Source organism: Tachypleus tridentatus, chromosome 4, assembly GCF_004210375.1.
Source record: "Tachypleus tridentatus isolate NWPU-2018 chromosome 4, ASM421037v1, whole genome shotgun sequence".
Lineage (NCBI taxonomy): Eukaryota > Metazoa > Arthropoda > Merostomata > Xiphosura > Limulidae > Tachypleus > Tachypleus tridentatus.
Genome location: NC_134828.1, coordinates 3,584,379 through 3,609,289, shown reverse-complemented (window position 1 = coordinate 3,609,289; position 24,911 = coordinate 3,584,379). Strand labels below are relative to the sequence as shown.

At 32.7% G+C, this 24,911-nt stretch overlaps 1 protein-coding gene across 2 annotated transcripts in view; it reads right to left on the bottom strand.

Moving 5' to 3' along the window:
• Positions 1 to 2,312: 2,312 nt before the first annotated feature.
• Positions 2,313 to 24,911, bottom strand: part of LOC143248459 (F-box only protein 30-like) — a 56,534-nt gene continuing 33,935 nt past the window's right edge. The window contains exons 8-10 of one of the 2 annotated variants that reach the window (XM_076496836.1): positions 24,586 to 24,762; positions 15,408 to 15,681; positions 2,313 to 2,836 (exon numbers count right to left, since the gene is read on the bottom strand). In XM_076496836.1, coding sequence (XP_076352951.1) covers positions 15,454 to 15,681; positions 24,586 to 24,762 — 405 coding nt within the window. In that variant the 3' untranslated portion in view covers positions 2,313 to 2,836; positions 15,408 to 15,453. Of the gene's footprint in view, positions 2,837 to 7,670; positions 9,578 to 15,407; positions 15,682 to 24,585; positions 24,763 to 24,911 lie in introns of those variants that run through there. The other variant, XM_076496837.1, reaches the window with a different exon arrangement.

The following is a 24,911-nucleotide window of genomic DNA, read 5'->3' as shown; positions in this document are numbered from 1 at the left end:
ACAAATATCGAATGACAAGTACAATTGTAATCATTATTTGCTGGCTTGTAAAAAGTATATACACTATAATAATATGTGTTATTCTCAGTTTACCATGATTTCCCACAGAACAGCCTGCAAGAATCGTAGAAACGCGAGAATTCATCATATGCTACACTACAGAACAGAACTTGTATTTTCTCTGACCAAGTGAAGTAGCAATAAGACATTTTGAAAGTGGAACTGTATCCTGGTATTTCACATACAGCTGGTTGACGTGAAAAATGGATTTCATTAAGAATGAATGAGGTCAATGTAATGACTTACAAGTTTAGCTGAGCATTAAATTTAAGAAATTTGATTTGAATCTGAAATGGAGCTTACAAAAACACATCTAATTTCATGATGAGAAACCCAGTTGGAAAAAAATGTATGTTTGTAGCTCTCTTTGTTAACCTCAAGATGACCTAAGAACATTGAAACATTATTCTATACTTTATTTTAATTAAAGTTGTAATACCCACACCAGCCATCTTAAAAATACACGTATATCCACAAAGGAGGCTTTACTTTGTACTTTTCATGTTTACATCATTAAAATAAAGGTGTTAATTGTCATTACCATACACAGAACCGTGGTAAGAGCAGGAGATCGAGTGTATGAAGTGTACATATTTACTTTCACTCTTCAACTAAGAGTATTTCTTGATATAAACATTTAGCAGTACAGAAGGCTGAACAAACTTAATCTAAACTGTTATTAGAATCAATTACACCAAGGACATACTAGGTGTATATGAATAACAAAACTATGGCTTGATGAAGATGTTAACAGAGAGAAACAGCAGCAGCCTGGGTGTGAATGCTCATCAAATATTATCTTTTGCCACTATGGTTACCAGTGTTTGCACACACAGTCTTAGTGACAAACTGAGATTTAAATGTATATTAAACTTAAATTAAGCAGTTACTTGTTTTCATTCAAGTTGCTTTTGTTCCTTATCATTCTCTTTGTCTGTCCAGGGGTCAAGTGGTATCTGATGGTTGCACCTTACCTTAAATTTGAAAAACCACCAGTCACTCTAAAAAAAGTCTAATATTACTTATGAAATAGGTAAAATAAAGTTAAACAGTCTGGTACATGATTGCAACCAATTAAGTTTTACAATATAACAAAAGCAAAAGTCCAGTGTCCAATGTAACTACACACAGAACATTGTTGATGTAATTAAAACTTGATCATTGTGTTTTTGAATTTTGTGCAAAACTACATGAGGACTATATGCCCCTGATTTAGCAGTGTAGGACTAGAAGGAAGGCAGCTGGTCATCACCATGCACTACCAACACCTTGAGCTACTCTTTACCAACAAACAGTGTCACACTATAACATCCCCACAGCTGACAGATCAAGTGTGCTTTGTATGACAGGGATATAAACTCACAAACCTCAGATTACGAGTCAAGTGCCCTAACCACCTGCTCATTCTGGGCCTGATCACGGCATTCAGCCTCTCTATTTCATCTTCATGAACTCAAAACTAATCTGTAATAATGATCTTGTATGATCTCTCATTATTCTGCATAACTACCCTGTTGCTCTAAGAGAAATCAGTTCCCTTACGTGTAGCGACTCTTAATGAAAATCAACAAAAGGATGGGGAACACTATTTTGGTTTCATCTGTCTTTTTAACATTTGGAGTTTCTCAAAAATTACAACCTTAATTTTCATAATATAACTGTATAAATACAACAATTTTCCAAGTGGTCTTTGTGGCTCTTTCAGTAGTGTGTATTCCCTACAGTTTTCATTCTTATATGAATTGACCATCTATTTTGTAATTGGCTTATGTCAACACCTTATTGTATTGAAGCATCGATATCTCTCAATGAAGGCCACAAGCATTTAGAGTAATTGCACTTAAAAGCCATCATGGATTATAAACAGTTTCAAGATGCCCAGGGAATACTTTATTTTGACAATGTTCAACACTAGACATGTTCAACTTACATAACATGTTTGAGACTCTTTATTGTTATGTTGGGCACACTGCTTGAGACTAAGTTACCTCTGAAATTCATATTTTCCATATAAAACACACAATTATCCTTTAGATTAGTTTCACTGAAAAGCACTACTTCTCTTATTCTTACATTAGCATTAATGTATATTCATGTCAACAACATGAACTTTCAGGTTTGTTGTGATAATCTGAATAGAACATACGATAGAATGTTGGCATAGGTTAAAACTATTAACACTTAAATAGATCACATCATTTTATCTAACTGATGTCATTTTTTGCAAATTACACAATCTACAATCATAAAAATTGAATTTTATAAATTTATTATAGCTGAAATATCAAGCACTTTTCAGTAATTTCAAAATAAGCATTTTTTCTTATAAAATATTCACTGTATTGAAATATATGTACCAGAATAAAACACATGTTTATAATGGTTTTAAACATGAAACCTAATTTTTCTAAAGACAAAAATATTTATCATTTCTGGAAATTTCAAATGTAATAAAATATATGAAACAATCATATTCTAACCTGAACAGAACTATTATTTGGTACAAAACATATTCTTACAACTCCAAACACTAACTACGAAAACAAATAGTATAGAACTTGCTGTGTATTAGCTTTACAAATGATTTTTATTATTCTGAAAGAAACACTATTTATGTAAACATTTTACAGCTATTTCATTACTATAAACACTGTATTTATGTAAACATTTTAAAGCTATTTCATTACTATAAGACGCTGTTTTATGTTTCCAGTTTTCGATACAGTAAATAAATGTTCTCCTCCATTATTTACCTTTTCTTCTCCGCATCTAAATACTGACAGATTTTAATATAATAAAATACATATATATGAAACTAAGTAAACAGAATCACTTCAGATCCACACCCATAATTTAATCACAAACAAAAATACAAAATTATTTAAAGTTATTACTAATACACAGCTAAAGCTTTATAAAGCATTTATAAAAACCTAGTGTCCAGCACTTTTTCTATTAGTACAATAAGTTGTCAATACACTGATCAACACTATCGGGGAGTGACACACGCACCTAAAGAAAAGTAACATTGTGAACTACTGTTATTAATTTATACAAGCCACCACAAGGTTTTTCCAAACTCTCTCTTCTAATAAACACATTCAGATAAAATATACGTACTTACAAGTATTATGTATTTGGCCTAAGTAGATGACGATACACCTCTTACACTAAGTTACTGTTGTTTTGTACTTATATTTTAAGCTGACCCTAAACAGTATCACAAAACCTATTAATGTTATGGAAGTAATGTTTCTCAAAATAGGCAGTGATAATTAACTGGAAATTTTAACAAGTAAAATGACAGTATACTGCTTTATAGCTGCAACTAAAGCTGTGATGCTAGAGATTTCTAGATATCTTGATACATTTACTAAGTTTCACAAGTATGAAATATGTAAAACTTTAGGAATTATATTAGTGTATTAGTTATTAAATCAGTAGAATATGTTAATGTACTAAAGACATTTTAAATTTTCTAAACATGTGAAACCTTAAGTGTAAACAAAACCAACAGAAAGAACCAGACATATGATGGGGAACTTAGATAAAAAAAAAAGGTACATCTCTAATTTGTGATAAGTACTGAACTAACCTGAAATTCTAAGGTATCTACTTCAAATAATACAAATTTATCAGGGCTTCTGACCTTAAATATATAACTACTTTTAGAATTGTTCACTTAGGACTGTAAAACAAATGATAATATACGATTATTCACAGAAACAAAACACAAAAACTTCCGATTTAAAAGTTACAAAGCAGCTACTTTTATTCTTCAAGATTGTGTATGTTTTTTCTTATAGCAAAACGCCATATCAGGCTACCTGCTACATCCACCGAGGGGAATTGGGCCCCCAGTTTTAGCAATGCAAATGTGGATACTTACTGCTGTCCTAAAACAAACTCGTGACAAGGAGATGTCAGTTTCTTTCAAAATATATACACACTTAAATGTTGTAAAGACAATATTTAGAATCACAATGTTTAGATTAAAGTGTGATAAAGTACTGACAACTGGTTAATATGAGGACCTGAAAAACTTAAATATTCTTAAGATGTATAACAAAAAAGCTAATATTACAAAACTTACAGGTTTCAACTACTTAGATTTAATTATGTCACCATTTCCCAAATGGTTATCCAAATATAAAGTAAATTATCTCTATAATTTATAAGTGGTTATGAACAAATTAATTTAGAGCAGGTGTTCATAAAGTGTAGATTGTGTCCAAAGAGGAGACTGAAGATACAGAATATCTTTCTGAAGATCTGTTTGAATCCTAATATATTCCGAGAAAGTTGTTCCAGCTTTCAAACCTTTTCACTTTTCAGTTCATTTCAGCCTTTTGTTAAAATCTAGATAAGGAACTGACATAGCCACTATTAATTTTGAACCAACAATCTAGTAGGAATGCACCTAGTCATATATAACCTGCTACTGATTTTTATCCCAGATTTATCTGACCAAATAATGGAACTTAAATCACTTCTGGCACACCTATGGTCCCTATGTATAGAGCACATGTTTACAGAAGTGAGACATAAACCACATATTCACAGTTCAGACATACTAACTAGTAGGCCACGTCTAGCCATTCCTTTTAATATTCTGTATGTTTTGATATGGAACAGTTTAAAAATAAACCTTGTGTGTACAAATGTATTACTAAAGTATTATTTGTTTTTCAGTACAGTGGTTACTTTGTGTTAGGTTTTAATTACAAAAGCGGGCCCTGGACAGGGAATCTAAATACTGCATGTAGAGGACAATATTAATGAATGAAATGATATTATTTAGGATAGTATGTGTCGTGAAACACGATATCCCAGGAAAAACATGGTAACTTTATTTCAAACTCACCCAGTGTCCCATCTTATTTCCAGAAAAAGTGAAATTGCATTTCTTTCATTTCTCATCATCTGTAAACACGACACTTAATTCTGTAACTGTGCTAACTAACCCTATTATTATATTTTACATCTTTCCAATTGCTTCTGTAATGCTTAAATACATTGTATTTTAAAATGTCAACCTGGGAAAAATAGGTTCTACTATAAGTTGTAGGTGGATTTTGCTAATAAAACAAAGTGGAAGTTATAGGTATGACTGGAAAATTTTGACAACATGTTAAACGGCGCACGTAACAAGCTTAGGTAAACATTTACGTTGCAAACACGTTTAACAATACCATTTTTTAATAACTTTTACTGTTTCAACACCAATTTCCTTTATTTTGTACATAAGCATTTGTTACAAAGAAAGTGCTGCGTAAAGTCATCCCTGTCTATAGTTCTCATTGGACAATGTAAGGAATCAGAAAGCTGCGTAAAGTCATCCCTGTCTATAGTTCTCATTGGACAATGTAAGGAATCAGAAAGCTGCGTAAAGTCATCCCTGTCTATAGTTCTCATTGGACAAAGTAAGGAATCAGAAAGCTGCGTAAAGTCATCCCTGTCTATAGTTCTCATTGGACAATGTAAGGAATCAGAAAGCTGCGTAAAGTCATCCCTGTCTATAGTTCTCATTGGACAAAGTAAGGAATCAGAAAGCTGCGTAAAGTCATCCCTGTCTATAGTTCTCATTGGACAAAGTAAGGAATCAGAAAGCTGCGTAAAGTCATCCCTGTCTATAGTTCTGATTGGACAATGTAAGGAATCAGAAAGCTGCGTAAAGTCATCCATGTCTATAGTTCTGATTGGACAATGTAAGGAATCAGAAAGCTGCGTAAAGTCATCCCTGTCTATAGTTCTCATTGGACAATGTAAGGAATCAGAAAGCTGCGTAAAGTCATCCCTGTCTATAGTTCTCATTGGACAAAGTAAGGAATCAGAAAGCTGCGTAAAGTCATCCCTGTCTATAGTTCTCATTGGACAATGTAAGGAATCAGAAAGCTGCGTAAAGTCATCCATGTCTATAGTTCTGATTGGACAATGTAAGGAATCAGAAAGCTGCGTAAAGTCATCCCTGTCTATAGTTCTCATTGGACAATGTAAGGAATCAGAAAGCTGCGTAAAGTCATCCCTGTCTATAGTTCTCATTGGACAAAGTAAGGAATCAGAAAGCTGCGTAAAGTCATCCCTGTCTATAGTTCTCATTGGACAATGTAAGGAATCAGAAAGCTGCGTAAAGTCATCCCTGTCTATAGTTCTGATTGGACAATGTAAGGAATCAGAAAGCTGCGTAAAGTCATCCCTGTCTATAGTTCTCATTGGACAATGTAAGGAATCAGAAAGCTGCGTAAAGTCATCCCTGTCTATAGTTCTCATTGGACAAAGTAAGGAATCAGAAAGCTGCGTAAAGTCATCCATGTCTATAGTTCTGATTGGACAATGTAAGGAATCAGAAAGCTGCGTAAAGTCATCCCTGTCTATAGTTCTCATTGGACAATGTAAGGAATCAGAAAGCTGCGTAAAGTCATCCCTGTCTATAGTTCTCATTGGACAAAGTAAGGAATCAGAAAGCTGCGTAAAGTCATCCCTGTCTATAGTTCTCATTGGACAAAGTAAGGAATCAGAAAGCTGCGTAAAGTCATCCCTGTATATAGTTCTCATTGGACAAAGTAAGGAATCAGAAAGCTGCGTAAAGTCATCCCTGTCTATAGTTCTCATTGGACAAAGTAAGCAATCAGAAAGCTGTGTAAAGTCATCCCTGTCTATAGTTCTCATTGGACAAAGTAAGGAATCAGAAAGCTGCGTAAAGTCATCCCTGTCTATAGTTCTGATTGGACAATGTAAGGAATCAGAAAGCTGCGTAAAGTCATCCCTGTCTATAGTTCTGATTGGACAATGTAAGGAATCAGAAAGCTGCGTAAAGTCATCCCTGTCTATAGTTCTCATTGGACAAAGTAAGGAATCAGAAAGCTGCGTAAAGTCATCCCTGTCTATAGTTCTCATTGGACAATGTAAGGAATCAGAAAGCTGCGTAAAGTCATCCCTGTCTATAGTTCTCATTGGACAATGTAAGGAATCAGAAAGCTGCGTAAAGTCATCCATGTCTATAGTTCTGATTGGACAATGTAAGGAATCAGAAAGCTGCGTAAAGTCATCCCTGTCTATAGTTCTCATTAGACAATGTAAGGAATTAGAAAGCTGCGTAAAGTCATCCCTGTCTATAGTTCTCATTGGACAAAGTAAGGAATCAGAAAGCTGCGTAAAGTCATCCCTGTCTATAGTTCTCATTGGACAAAGTAAGGAATCAGAAAGCTGCGTAAAGTCATCCCTGTATATAGTTCTCATTGGACAAAGTAAGGAATCAGAAAGCTGCGTAAAGTCATCCCTGTCTATAGTTCTCAATGGACAAAGTAAGCAATCAGAAAGCTGTGTAAAGTCATCCCTGTCTATAGTTCTCATTGGACAAAGTAAGGAATCAGAAAGCTGCGTAAAGTCATCCCTGTCTATAGTTCTCATTGGACAAAGTAAGGAATCAGAAAGCTGCGTAAAGTCATCCCTGTCTATAGTTCTCATTGGACAATGTAAGGAATCAGAAAGCTGCGTAAAGTCATCCCTGTCTATAGTTCTCATTGGACAATGTAAGGAATCAGAAAGCTAGTAAAGTCATCCCTGTCTATAGTTCTCATTGGACAATGTAAGGAATCAGAAAGCTGCGTAAAGTCATCCCTGTCTATAGTTCTCATTGGACAAAGTAAGGAATCAGAAAACAAAGATTTCAGAAATTAGTAAATCAATCACAGACTGGCAGAATATAAAACTGGCTGTGATAAAGCTTATAAAATAAGCATTAAAAAAATATTTTCAGTCTTATCACGTGTACTCATCAACATATCTTACTGATCTATCTTCAGTAATATGCATGTACTAATCTATTATCCTAATTAAGAAATAACTAAATTATATAATAAAACGTTATGTTTCATTCAAAAGACCTTATATAAATAAAAGTAAAATCATGACTTTTAAATAATATTTTACTAAAGAAATGTTTGAAACAAGTAAAATAAGTTTTTACATATTTACAATAACCTTACTTCAATTTCAGTTACATCATATCCTGAATACACTCAACCATTGCACGATCAACAACCTCATTTACAAGTAAAACAATATTAATGATCGACATACTTAACTGTGTCATTACATGAAGTTGTAATATTGTTTCTATAGCAATAATCATTTCCAAGTGCACTTTACACAACATCTACTATTACATGTTTTTTACGAAAATCTGATTTTATTTCACCCATTTTGCAGAGGTATAAACATCATAGAATTTACTAGTGTGAGAGGAACATTACATGTATCACGTGAGTTTGGCTTAATTAAGGCCATAATTTGGCACAAGGAATAGATTTATACTCTATGAAATATATTTTATCTACTTAGAGATAAAATACAAAAATAAAGTATAATATCAAAACAAAACTTTTTAAACAATGCAGCAGTGTTAAATGTATAACACAAGATACAATTGGAATTCTCTTGCCTGAAAATGAACACTTTCTAAATTTTGATTTTGCTTGTTTTTGAATTTCATGCAAAACTACTCGAGGGCTATCTGCACTAGCTGTCCCTAATTTAGCAGTGTACGACTAGAGGGAAGGCAGCTAGTCATCACCACCCACTGCCAACTCTTGGGCTACTATTTTACCAATGAATAGTGAGATTGACCATCACATTATAACGCCCCCACGGCTGAAAAGGCGAGCATGTTTGACGCAACCGGGATTCGAACCCGCAACCCTCGGATTATGAGTCAAATGCCTTAACTTGCTTGGCAATGCTGGGCCTTCTTAATTTTGATTTCTAGTAAATAGCTAATGTTCTGTGATTTTGTGTTAAAATGAAATCTTCATGCAACTTTAATCAAAAATGATATTAAGAAATGTATCGTCAAATATTCTAATACAGAAAAAAGCTCTTAAGAAAGATCAGGAAAACCCAATTCCATTCTGATTTTTTACATGGAACATTTGGAACAGTCCATTTCATTTCTTCTAGCGTAAAGCCACTCAAGAACAAATTCAAGTAATTAAAATAACTCTCTTTATCAAACTTAACATGGGAATTAAACAGTAGGGTTAGGGAAGTGAGGTCTGAGCCAACTTTGTCCTGTGATACTGTTGTAGTTTAATCCATCTATGAAATGAAATACTGAGCTTACTAGGATGCTGACAATACCAACTCCGTATGGATAAAAATGGTTTTAATTCCACTGATATAAATCAATCAACACTCCAGTATACTTTAATCTTCATTTAAAAAACAGCCTGCGATTTTAATTTATGATCAAACTTTGAGTTCGAGCAATAATACACAGAAGTAACACTACAAATGTAAGTAACACTAATACACAGAAGTAACACTACAAATGTAAGTAACACTAATACACAGAAGTAACACTACAAATGTAATTACCATAAGTTTAAGAGTCTGTACAAATATATGTTCACCCAATGACTCAGAATTAGTGACATTTGTATATTTTATGGTTTAAAGATGGGTACAACTGCATGAAAAAGGCCAAACTTTAGAATCTCAATAGTCTTTTGTGGAATACCTAGAACAGATACAACAGAACACAATAACACCTTACTGTAAAAATAACAACTAAAACATGTTCTATTGCACAGATATTTAAAAAAAGTTAGTTTAATAGCTGCCAAACAATCTCACATAATCAGAGGAATACATTCATAAAGAAATTCAGGTAGGAAACTTCTGATGTAGCATTCATTGTAAATAAAAGCAATTACATATAATTAGGTTTATTCCTACAATTGCTACAGCTCAAAAGAAGACACAAAATTCAGAAATTTGTCAGTACAGCTCAGATACAACAAGTATCAATGTTAATGTGCATTTTTTTACACAAAAAGAAAGCATTAGAGATAAAACATACATGTACAAATACACAAAATATTTGCCAATACATATATTATGTGTGTGTAAGTGTGCATCCAAAAGAAACAAAAACCTGAACTAGTAATAAAACAAACATTATGTGTGGAAGATCATGTTTAATTTAAAGTGATTGAAGAGTTACACAGTGACTTATAGATCTGAAGCCCATTATGTCAGGGCACACAGACCCTTCACCTCAAATCATTATTAAACCTAACGTATCTCTGGTTTACTCCCTCGTGCAGTAGTGAAAATAGTTTGTTAAGCTAGAGTCGCTGCCAAAGTAATGAATCGAATAACAGATTAGACTTCCAATCTGTAGTTTTGTTGAAATGAAAATAGGGCCAGTGTAAGTGTATCACTGGATTTCAACAAACGTTTCAATTTAATATTAATTATTAAATAAGAACATGTAAAAAACAAAGTCATGTGTTAGATTAAAAAACAACAACATGGAGTTATGTATGGTTTTGACATATTAGTTAATTTCAAGAATAAAAGTAAAAATACTTATGTCAAAAATGTATCTGAATACACTAAATACAATAATACACAGCTTGACAAAAATATCTTGGGTAATTTACCACAACAGCTTCATTGTAGCTAGAATCATGTGATAAAAAATGATGGCATTAAGTTTTGACTATGTGTTATGTAAGATAGTGAAAGATCAAACGTGGGATTGACTTCTCAAACTCAAAACAAAAAACCACATCTTGCATGGCAGGTTTCGAGATACAGATAAAATGCCAGAGAAATACAATATCAACATTTGATAAATTAATAAGCTAACTACATTTATATACAAAGAAGTTACACTTTTGTTCCGACAAAAGATGGTAACTATTCTACACATTTTAATGAGATAAAGTAAAATTAGAGAAAACTGTATATTTTTTGTGTTATTAGCTAATTCATTCCAAAACTGTGATATGTACAATGAATTTTTATGTTTAAAACATTATTTTTAAATAGACTATATTATTCTGTTGATGAAATTCAATAGCTTTATTACTCTTTTGTGTATTGTAATACTTATGACATATGGCAACACCAGTTCATTTATTAACGTACTTTTCAGTTCCAAATCCTAACTTTCCCTAAAGATTATCAAAATGTTGTGACATTTCTTTAAAGACACTGAGATCTGTAAAAGTAAAAACCGTATACAAAATGTATTACTTTTCCACGAAAATTTGGTCACCTATCAACAGAAACTTATCCAATGCAATAAACCTTTTTCACAAGTTAAACCAAAGTCAATCCAATATGTCATTTTGGATAAAGTATATGCTTAGAAGGTAAATACTTCATTGGATTTCATTCAAAATCTTTTCTACATTAAATAATAACAACAGATCTTTTTATTCACCATCTTATCCACTAAATTAAATAGTAAGAAACTCTATTCCAATCCTTATCATTCAAATATTTATCAAGCTTCCCCTTAAACTCTCTTAAATTAATTGCAATTACCATATTTGAAGACAACCCTTTCTAAAATCCAACCACCATATTAGAAAAATAAAGTTGTCTTCTTTGAATATGACTCTTACCCTGCCAAAATAAATAAATATATTTTTATATGTGTGTGTCCCCTAAATGTGAAAATAGATGATGCATCAACATTATCCTTAATAATCCTAAACACCTAAATCAGATCCATCCTAATTCTTCATTTGTCAAGAAATAACTTGACCTACCCTTGTATGACAAATTTTCCATTCCAGATATTATCCTGATAGCTCTCCTCTGAACCTTTTCTAACAATTCAGTGTTCCTTCTATACTAAGAATCTCAAGACTGAACACAGTATTTGAAATGTAGCCTAACCAATCACTTCAACTAGGACATTATGACATCGTTAGACTTAAGACCCGTACCAGTTTTCACTACAAGTATAGACTATCACTACAGTATGGTGTCAGTGTAAAACCATATTTAAAGTAAATTATCCTTCAATAACTTTCAAATAATTGAATTAAACTTCATGATGTATCTATTTATCTTCATGATGAATCTATTTATCCACAAAAAATTGCATCTAACTGGTCTCAAGATGTAATTATTTAAGATTGTAAACCCCACTAGCATTACAAAGTAATATATGTACCATTTGTTAGTTTTGTGTGTTTATCTCAAAAACACAGCTGTGAAGAAAGCACTAATTAAAGATGAGTATTTGTAAAACATGCTGATGTGAGAAACGTTTATGAACTGTAACAACAACCAGTTTTCTATCCAAACTCAATAAATCTGTAGTGGTCCAGTGAAAATGAATAAACACAAAAAGGAAGATAACATTCTGTATTAAGTATGGATAATAACTAGTTATTACTGAATCACTTCTGCTAAAAACAAAAGAATGTTTTAAAAACTGAACAGTATTAACTATAATTATCCAATACTCATTCTGAAAAGCATGTAAAAACAACAAACCTTATTTGTTAACATACATTATATTTTAAATTTTTTGCTGATTATACCATGAACATAAATATTCCATGAGGTTGTGTGACTAAGACAGTTTACGCACTGAATCAGAACCAGTTTAACTTGTCAGCAAATAGATAAAACTTGTGTGTTTTTGCCAATTGCATTGAAAACATTTGTAAAAGGAACAAAAATTATTAAACACAACTGGACTCAACTTACAGCTAAAAAAAAAAAAAACATGATCCGAACAACCTGGATTGAATTTGACAGACAAAGCTGCTGAGGTGGCCAGCAACAAATAGTTATGAAGATCAAATTAGATTGATTAAAAAACAAAAAAACTGTCAATATATAATAGCAACACTAACAAAAATCAAAATACTCAATGTTAGGAAAAGTTTCTGAAATTGTTTTATATATCTACAAATTCAAGGCATGCATACTAAGAAATGGCTTCAAATTGCAGAATTCAAGATAACATGAATTGGAACACAGATAATATGCCACCTTTAACTTTTTTTTTTTTTTGTATTTTAGACTCCTCTATCATTAACATGTTGCAATCTTATATTTACTTTGTTTTGGGTACCTTTACAAATTATACAATAAAACATCAAAGCAACTATCACAAAAATAACATTTGGTCTAATGTTATCATTAAGATTATCTATTTTCAAAACATGTTTAATAAAAACACCAAAAATCATAAGCCTAAAAACACCAGTCCAAAGATAATAGTTCTTTTTGAAAACAGTGTTATTTTGACTAAAAAAACACATATTAACACAGAGTGAAAACCTGAAGGTATATGTATAGTTAAAATGTTACAACAAACTTATTCAACTGGCTCACAGTTAGAAAAAAAAACAGTAAGGCCATCTTCCATCATTTAATGTTTGTCTCAGATGAAATTCAACATATGAATACTGTACTCTCAAAACAATTGTGATAACCTGCTCAGCTTATTATGTGTAGTAAATAAAAGTAATTCTTCAGAAGTTAAAAGGAAAGAGAAATGTTACATTTTACTCAATAACTTAACATTACAAATCACAATATTACACAAACAAATAAAAATATTAGTATTAAATCATAATGTAACACAATATTACACAAACAAATAAAAATATTAGTATTAAATCACAATGTAACACAATATTACACAAACAAATAAAAATATTAGGTATTAGATCACAACTCATTACACTGAAAGCAGAGCTAACAGTTAGTGACTAATGAAAGGACTTCTCAGCTAAAATATACAACCTCACACAGCACAGATAAGAGATGGAACTTAAGCACCAGCAAGAAGGAAAACAAATTAATTTGTGATAATTATTCTTTACTACTGACTGACTCCAATATGTGCACATACTGCAGTAAATTTTCTATTAAAACAGTTAAATGAACTGTCTAAGACTAATTTAACTTCAATCCATACTACAGATAAATATAAACAGAACTACTTCAAACACATAGTAAATACTTACGACTACCAAGTTTAAACTGTAATAATCACTAGAACAATGGTATTCTGACCATAAAAGTTTCATAAGTGAGTTTACCATGATTTTAATTAGAGTATTTAAAAATATTTAGCTAATCCTACTATATTTCTTCAGGGTTGTCAGGACAAATTTACAATGTAACATGAACTTAGTTCACCATTATGTATATATACACTAGAAAGATTAATTATACCTGATTAACAGAAAATGTGATATTTAATGCTCAAATATGACACTATCAACATACTAAAATAACAATAAACTATAATACTTTTGTAAAAAATACAAGTTCACAGAAACAATGTTAATTCCAAATTGATTTCACCAAAAATGAATAAATGTAACACATGAACAACAGTCTGAAGAGATAAATGTAAAACCTACGAGTTCCAATAGAGCTTTAAAGTTACAAGAAAAGTGTTTTCAAAATACTTTACTCTCACACAAAATAAATAACTTACAACCACCCCTTCTTCTGTAAGATTAAAACAAAAAAAATACTTAACTTCTGCTTCAAACATTGTAAGTCAAGTCTTTCTGTATTTACTAATGCATTTTTTGTAACACTAGAACAAATAACACAAGTATACCCACACTAGGTCCATAACATTACATGCAATTCAATCTTTAGTACTAAAAAACATTTTAAAACACTCAAATTTTATTATTAAATCAACAAATTACTTTTACCATGTACTTTTCTATTAGTTAAAATAAATTCTGGATGTATACAAAACCCATACTTTTGCAGGTAAAATTATTATATGAACATATGGTTTCCAGTTACAGAAACAGGTATGGTTATAACCTAATATTTACTTTTAAGTAACACTTTCTTTCCATTCTGTCTCCAGTGTTTAAATAACTATGATTTCACAGGCACATTATGGATATATCATAACTCACATGAACAGTGCAGTAGTAAAACTATATCATCAATAACAATTTCAAATTTCAATAATGTAGTATCATTTACCCACAAGAAAACCATCAAAAAACAACCATGTCTTTAACGTACCTTTCACTTAAAGTTTAACTTCATTTGACACGTACTACGAAATGTTCATCATTTTACTTCAAATATGTTAATTATAAAACCTTCATTACTACAACCTACAAAAAAAATCAAATATCACAGCTGCATTACTTTCAATGAAGAAGTTACTATGATATTAGATTGTTATATCTTTTACTAAACACAAACGTGTTATATATATAACACATCACATGACAACTGTCAAAGCAAGAGAATAGCAAAGATGTACCAGTAAAGAAAACAAGCCTAATTTTTTTATGCACACAAAATACCAATTAGAGGATATTTAAAATGTTTTATTCTACGTTATAAATAACTTTACATTAAAATTCTCTTTAGAAATGATTTTCTTTCTATTTTTTTAGTTTACAAATGGTAAATAGTATAAAATGCAACTTAACAAATATATGATTTATTTGAATAGTAATATAACTTTACATTCTTTCTATTATTGTTGGGCACCTTACTAATGATTTCACTTACCTTCTCAAAAATAGATTACCTACCCTATGGAGTTAGACATACATTTCCTAAATAAGCATCAAAATTCAGTCATAGTGACAAATCACTGTCTTTGTCACTCCTTTCAGAAAGTTTTATCATATTTTTAAGCTTTTCAAAGGTTTCTTGGTTTGGCTCTTTGCTCATGGGGAAATAGAAAGGTTCAGATTTAACATTTCGAAAGAAATAAGGACACTGCTGTAAATGGTTTGACATGTGAGAGCCATCTTCAAAATACCACTTGTGAATAGGGGAGAAGGCAGTGCTGAAAAACCATCTCTGAAAAACAAAACAAAAAACAACTACTTTAAAACCAACCATAAAATAAAAATAGGTTACAATCATTCTACTGAATATAAATAATTCTAAGCTGACATAATGAACCAAATTAACTCGATTCTTTTATGAGAGGTCTAATGGATACAGGTATGTTATCACGTTTCAACTTTGACCCAGTACCAGCTTTTGAAAGTATTATATATGATACATACAACCTAAAAGTGTTCAACCTTTTGAGCTATAGCTGAAAATGACTAATACTAACACAACAAATCTTAAAAAAAGTCATACTAATAACAAAACTGTTTTACAAAAATAACCAAAAATTAATAGACCATAATTTTTAATGTATAAATAAAATAACTCTATACCTCCATACAGTAATTTAACTGGAATTTTATTGCAAAGTGTGACATTTCTCCATGACTGTGACCTAAAATCGGTTTTAAAAAACACATAAAACCCAGAAAATTTCAAATGGAGTTCACAATTAAAGAACAAAATAAAAGTAATTATCATAATAACACTGAAAATGTATTTATGGTAGGTAGATACCTCCTATTATACAAAAGCTATTGAGATCATTGTCCTCTAAACATTGCTAAAATAATTCTTAGTTATCAGCACACCAGTCTTTATACCTCTCAAGTTTCACGTATTTTCTCAACACATATCATGTGACTACTCTCCACCAATAGTACTGCACCACCTATTACAAAACAACTGTTTCCCTCTGCTACTCCCATTCAATTCCCTCTTTTGAGAGTTAGTAGGTACTAGAATAAAAACAATGGATTTTGTGAGAAGGAAGTATGTGAGGAGATGAGGAAGTAACAGAAATACGTTTTCAGTGTTAACTGACAAACCTCTCACTACACAAAGTAAAGGTAGAAAGTCATTGTAGACACACAAAGAAAGCAAGCAGAGAGCAATTGTCCAAAATGAATGAATATACCTGGGATAAAAATGAAGTACAGCAATGGGGTACCACACAACCTCTGGAACAGGTGTGAGGAAAGAAAAATATATAGGGGAAAAGCAAGATGCAAGCTGTACCAACACACAATGAGGAGAACATGTATGTAATAACAACATGCCCCTAGGGCATGTGGACCATGTTATTCATACCCAACCATAAGTAAACAGAATACCAGACACCTAGCAACCAGAATCAGGAAGAAGAAATGATCAACGGCTGTAACTGGATGAGCTCTCAAAACCACTGCCAAGCAACAACCTGAGTCTGGAATTAAGGGGTTGACTTGACCTAACTATAAGAAAACGGAAAATAACGATAACTCACTCTGTAACCAGTAATAATGAGCATAACGATAACTCACTCTGTAACCAGTAATAATGAGCATAACGATAACTCACTCTGTAACCAGTAATAATGAGCATAACGATAACTCACTCTGTAACCAGTAATAATGAGCATAACGATAACTCACTCTGTAACCAGTAATAATGAGCATAACGATAACTCACTCTGTAACCAGTAATAATGAGCATAACGATAACTCACTCTGTAACCAGTAATAATGAGCATAACGATAACTCACTCTGTAGCCAGTAATAATGAGCATAACGATAACTCACTCTGTAACCAGTAATAATGAGCATAACGATAACTCACTCTGTAACCAGTAATAATGAGCATAACGATAACTCACTCTGTAACCAGTAATGAGCATAACGATAACTCACTCTGTAACCAGTAATAATGAGCATAACGATAACTCACTCTGTAACCAGTAATAATGAGCATAACGATAACTCACTCTGTAACCAGTAATAATGAGCATAACGATAACTCACTCTGTAACCAGTAATAATGAGCATAGCGATAACTCACTCTGTAACCAGTAATAATGAGCATAGCGATAACTCACTCTGTAACCAGTAATAATGAGCATAACGATAACTCACTCTGTAACCAGTAATAATGAGCATAGCGATAACTCACTCTGTAACCAGTAATAATGAGCATAGCGATAACTCACTCTGTAACCAGTAATAATGAGCATAACGATAACTCACTCTGTAACCAGTAATAATGAGCATAACGATAACTCACTCTGTAACCAGTAATAATGAGCATAACGATAACTCACTCTGTAACCAGTAATAATGAGCATAGCGATAACTCACTCTGTAACCAGTAATAATGAGCATAACGATAACTCACTCTGTAACCAGTAATAATGAGCATAACGATAACTCACTCTGTAACCAGTAATAATGAGCATAACGATAACTCACTCTGTAACCAGTAATAATGAGCATAACGATAACTCACTCTGTAACCAGTAATAATGAGCATAACGATAACTCACTCTGTAACCAGTAATAATGAGCATAACGATAACTCACTCTGTAACCAGTAATAATGAGCATAACGATAACTCACTCTGTAACCAGTAATAATGAGCATAACGATAACTCACTCTGTAACCAGTAATAATGAGCATAACGATAACTCACTCTGTAACCAGTAATAATGAGCATAACGATAACTCACTCTGTAACCAGTAATAATGAGCATAGCGATAACTCACTCTGTAACCAGTAATAATGAGCATAGCGATAACTCACTCTGTAACCAGTAATAATGAGCATAACGATAACTCACTCTGTAACCAGTAATAATGAGCATAACGATAACTCACTCTGTAACCAGTAATAATGAGCATAACGATAACTCACTCTGTAACCAGTAATAATGAGCATAACGATAACTCACTCTGTAACCAGTAATAATGAGCATAACGATAACTCACTCTGTAACCAGTAATAATGAGCATAACGATAACTCACTCTGTAACCAGTAATAATGAGCATAACGATAACTCACTCTGTAACCAGTAATAATGAGCATAACGATAACTCACTCTGTAACCAGTAATAATGAGCATAGCGATAACTCACTCTGTAACCAGTAATAATGAGCATAGCGATAACTCACTCTGTAACCAGTAATAATGAGCATAACGATAACTCACTCTGTAACCAGTAATAATGAGCATAACGATAACTCACTCTGTAACCAGTAATAATGAGCATAGCGATAACTCACTCTGTAACCAGTAATAATGAGCATAACGATAACTCACTCTGTAACCAGTAATAATGAGCATAACGATAACTCACTCTGTAACCAGTAATAATGAGCATAACGATAACTCACTCTGTAACCAGTAATAATGAGCATAACGATAACTCACTCTGTAACCAGTAATAATGAGCATAACGATAACTCACTCTGTAACCAGTAATAATGAGCATAACGATAACTCACTCTGTAACCAGTAATAATGAGCATAACGATAACTCACTCTGTAACCAGTAATAATGAGCATAACGATAACTCACTCTGTAACCAGTAATAATGAGCATAACGATAACTCACTCTGTAACCAGTAATAATGAGCATAACGATAACTCACTCTGTAACCAGTAATAATGAGCATAACGATAACTCACTCTGTAACCAGTAATAATGAGCATAACAATAACTCACTCTGTAACCAGTAATAATGAGCATAACGATAACTCACTCTGTAGCCAGTAATAATGAGCATAACGATAACTCACTCTGTAACCAGTAATGATGAGCATAACGATAACTCACTCTGTAACCAGTAATAATGAGCATAACGATAACTCACTCTGTAACCAGTAATAATGAGCATAACGATAACTCACTCTGTAACCAGTAATAATGAGCATAACGATAACTCACTCTGTAACCAGTAATAATGAGCATAACGATAACTCACTCTGTAGCCAGTAATAATGAGCATAACGATAACTCACTCTGTAGCCAGTAATAATGAGCATAACGATAACTCACTCTGTAACCAGTAATGAGCATAAGGATAACTCACTCTGTAACCAGTAATGAGCATAAGGATAACTCACTCTGTAACCAGTAATAATGAGCATAACGATAACTCACTCTGTGACCAGTAATAATGAGCATAACGATAACTCACTCAACCATGAATACAGGGTAGAAATCTGGTATCCAGACTTACAAGGAAGACAAGCAACACTCACCCAACCTCAGGAATACAGCATAGATGTCCCTTTGTTGGTAATACAAGGCACACATAACCTTTAAAACCTAACCACAGAAGCAGGAAGCAACCTTCTGCAACCAGAATTAATGAAAAGAGAGGTGTCTATTGCACAAAACCACAGGAACAGGGCATTCTCATCCTAAACCAAGAATTACAAAGAGGATCCTACATAGGTTAGGCCTAATTATTATTTGATCATTGGTTTTATTAAGTGCAGTCTGAATGGAACTAGTCTCATTCTTTTCTCACTGAGTGGATAAAGAAATGTAAGTATAGTAACATGGAATCCCACATAGGAGGAATCCCCCATGGTCCACCATCCCAGTGACTGAAAACTGAGTGTTGTAAGGACTCCCTTGCTCCACTGTAAGATGAAAAGGGAGAAAAGACAGTGGTAAATCTAGAGGAATGTCAAGCAGGAGATAGTGGAATGTGTGACTGAACTTCCTTATTTTTAAAACTGATTAAGGAATCAAAGGATCGACAGTGATGAGCAGAGATCCCCTTCTGCTTTGTGTGTGACAATCCACTAAAGATATAGTGTTAATGATTTCTAATACATAGGTATACATATAAATGACTGGAAAAGTGCCTGATGGTCTTATAGAAACACCCCATCTCAACCGTGAGCATTATACTGCTACTTTTATTTAGTGCAGCTTTGAGACAAAGCATACAAGGCCAGACAACATCTCCCCCAAGATTGGATCTGCAGAGAAGATGCTAAAATTAGGAATGCTAAAAACAAAACATAGAAGAATAAATGAGATTAGACTTACAACAGACAAAGATGAACAGATGTGTGTAGAATCCACATGTGAAAGGCACAGCCACATCTAACAAATATAGAGTGGCTATTGTATTATGAGTAGTTTGCGTTTCAGCCAAACAATCTCTCTCAAAGCAGAAAAAGACACAGTAATGTGCCAAATTTGATGCTAAGAGACATCTTAGAGATGGCAACCAGAGAGATGAGCTGATGAATCCAAACAGTGAGAGTAACAGATTACAGAACACTGGAAACTGAAGGCTTCCAGGAAATAAGAAGTCAGGAACTTGAACCCTAAAAGGAGGCTGAACAAACCACATAACACATGAAGGAGCAAACTGGACAAGGAAGCCCATATGAATTAGAATGGAAGGTCAAGAAGTGAGTGTGAAAGCCACAACACAGTTGTTAGCAGTTTAAGTTTCAGGTAAGAATGACTGAGGTTGGGATAAAAGATGACATAGGAGAATTAGTAAAGATATGGGTAATATGAATAATATAACATTCTGGACACCGACAACCACAAGCAAGAAGGAATTAGAAGGTAAGAGATGGAAAGTGGAGGAAACATTAAAATAAAGGCTGAATTGTAGGATGAGAAAGGGCATACAGGACCACACTGAGATCCAAATAGGCAAAGAAAAGGAATAGAAAGGAGAGAAGAACTAAAACCCAAGAGAAATGGAAGGAGATGCACAAGGCCACCCAAGAGCTGGACATGGGCGAATTGGACAAGCCTTTGATGGAGTACTAGGTGGAGAATAGGGAAGGGAGGGTGGAAAGGACAGAAACCATGGTGAAGAGACCAAAACTGAAGGTGTAACAGCAGCAGGAAATGGAAGAAGGTTACATGGCTTGGGAAGGAAGAATGCAAAATGTGGAGTCAGACCCTAGGCTGAGACAATGGACAGGACAAAACCATGCATAAAGAAAGAAAGTAGCAAAATCTGTGGAACCACTATGTGATAAGAATACTGCTGAAAGATAACTGAACCACCATCAGATCAAAGGATACTGGAGAAAGGCAAGTGATGAGAATGGGCTCAGAAAAGACCCAGGTTCTAAAAAAGTGCAAAGATAAGAAATTTGTACCCCCTGGCTCAGAGATATCTGTTGGATATGAAGGAGGTGGGAAAGGATCAAAGAATCACTGAAGGCTTAATATAGGTGATTAGAAGAACAACTCCTCAATTGATTAGAGACTAGAAAACTCTCAGGAGTTGAGGTAAAAACCACAGCAACTTATGGAAATGAACATAAATTGGGATAAGGCAGGATTAGCAGCCATTCTACCTCAATCTGGATTCTGTTTAATCTCCAAGCCAGGGATCCAAGGAGAAGTTCCACTAACCAAAGGTTGTTCAAAGGGAACACAATTAGTCTGATGCATGAAAATGAGAGTTTCCAAGGAAGTCTACATCTTGTAACAGACAAAACATGTGAAAGGTGAAGGACGTGTAAACTTGTTCCAAATCCAACAACAAAGACAAGAATGTTGGTCCTGACTGAGGTTGGAACCCCTCTCATATGAATGGGGATTAAGAAAGAACTTCCCCCTTGTTATAAGAAAACCAACTCATCCTGTATCTTGTAGAAGGAGAAGAGAGTGAACTTTGGACTGAGAGCAGGAAGAAGACAAACCAAAAAAGGAAGAAAGTACAATCCATAAAGTGTTCTTCGTTAGACAGAAGACTGCGTTCTCTGAACTTTATAGTTGAGATTCCAGCCTCTTAAGGGCATTAATATATCTGTTAATAGAACAAGTTGTGTGTTGAAATATAATATTTTCATTTGAATTTCATGCAAAACTATTTGATGGCTGTCTGCACAAGCCATCCCTAACTTTGAAGTGATGATGAATTCTTAGTCTTCTCTAAAGAATAGTGGGATTTGACTGTCACTCTTATGACATGCTCATGGCCTTACAGTACAAAACACAACCTTTGTTTTGTTTTTCATGAAAAAAGGGTGTGTACCATGGAACCTCATATCCAGAATCCAGCAGGCTAGATACTCGATGATACTCTGCTTGTTGAAATAAATATTCAACTGTATAATTTAATTTTAAAAGTAATAATAGCATATTTACTGAACTAAGTAATTATACAGTTTTTAGCAAATAATACCAGTCAACAAATATCAAGTACTGAATTAACCCTTTCACAATGAGTCACAGGTCAAAGGTCATGTCATCATGTTTGTTGACTTGCATTCAAAATTTTATTGAACTACTATTTCATGAATTTATGTAAATGTTTGTAATCAAATTGTAGATTACAATTCAAACTTTAATAATATATTGAGTTAATTTCTTAATTTAAAAGTAAATATTAAAAGAACAGACTAAAATACAGATTTTTAGTGAGTTATTTGGTATGTTGTATACAGTACTGGTTAGAATTAAATATGTGATATCAAAATACTATGTTTATAGTTTTGTACAAATTAGGACTTAACAATGCCAATATTAACAAGCTAGAATATAAAATAAGAACATATCTTTTTATTTTGCTGAGATATGGCTGATGTACTGAATCAAACATTGGAGATTCATTCAACTCTTTTATTTCTGAAAAGGTCCCTTATGTAAAATTATTTTAATATAAGATATGTTAGTAACCAATATACAGCTTAGAATGTCCTCCTAGTGGTTTTTCTCAGCCATTGTACATATTTCATTCATACCAATATTTCAATGAGGTAGGGTGTGTCTTTAGTCTGCTTGAGGTTTCATATATATTTAGATATAAATACAGCTTGGTTACTAAGCTTAATAAATTCGTGGTGTTCTATGGTATCAGTATAGTTATTTATGAATTTCTGGTTATTCAATTGTATATATAAAACCTAAAACAAATTTTGTTTGGTATTCTCCACATTCAAACTTTTAAAAGGCTTAGCAACCTATGTCCAGCAAAAACTGAGTATGAAGGTCATAGCTAGAAGAGATAATTGTTTGCATTACTTATTTATTTATGTTCGGTATTTTAAGAAAAACAAATTTAATAACTTATTCTTGAATAGGAATAACCTTTATACACATATATATATAATTATTAATAACTGAAACGTGACTATATATTACAAAATACTAGTCCACTAAAACACAGCCAAATGAGGGTCACTTTTTAAAAACTAGAGGTCAGTTTTATATATTGGATATAGCATCATGAGCACATATGCACCTCATCAATGCCAATTATGTAAAAACTAGTAAATATATATAAAGCTATGAGAATTAAACTATAATATACAGTCATTCTAGCATAAAAAAAGCATAATTTATATTTATTTCCTAATTTTTTATGATGGTTATGAGGTCAGTCAAGTGTTAGACCCCACATAGTTAGGGTACAGAAAAATAACAAAATATAAAGTCTTACTAAAAACAAATGTTTGAAATGTATTTAAGAAATTTTAGACATTACACAAATAACATTTGAGATTTTTGGGGCAAAGAAGAGTTTATTTAACCTTAACATGAAATCACTTCACACTTACACTAGTAGCAAAACAACTATACTTTCACAAACAAATCTTTAGTAAATATATTTCATTAAAGAATCCAAAATTTTGTGTACAAAAACATTGTAATCTTTAATAAAAGTCTATCAAATTTTGTGAAGAAATTGCAAATGTATATACAAACTTGTGTATATTACACTGAGCCTGTTGTGAAAGGGTTAACCATACTCTCAACTACAGAGTGATCCATACAATCAATTGCTATAAATAATTTTTCTTTGTTACAAACAAGTTAATCATTCTTAGGCCACAGAAGTAGTCTAACATTTAACCGTGATATGTGATACTACATCACAATAACATACATTTATTTAAATTACAACAATTTTTACCTGTTTGGTACAGGTTTCCAGTAAGTACAATGTCCACAAATGCTTTTTTGTACTCTTTTCTCCAAATGGGCCACTTAAAATAATGTGTTTTATCTTACTATTAATAGATCCTGTAAAAGAAAATTGAAGAGGATTCCTACTGCACGTGTATTACAACTGTTTACATGTCAGTAAAATTTATATATCATCATCGTACCTTGTAAGCCTGACACCAAGAATATTTCCCTCCAGTACTCTTTCTCCTTTCCCACTGAAAAATGACCAATCCTTTCTCATCCAGTAAAGAGCTAACTATGTCTCTGAAGAGCTTCGATGTAAGTGCCAAGTTACACAGACTAAAGCTATCGAGGAACCTTGCAATATGCTGAAGGACCTGAAAACAGTCATCAAAAGTTCTTGCAAAATGTTTCATTCAACTAACAGTATTTATCCTTAGATAACATAATTCTAACAATTTGATCATTGGGTAAACTAACACAGAAACGTGTTCAGCTAAAACTGAGCAACCAAGAATAATACATG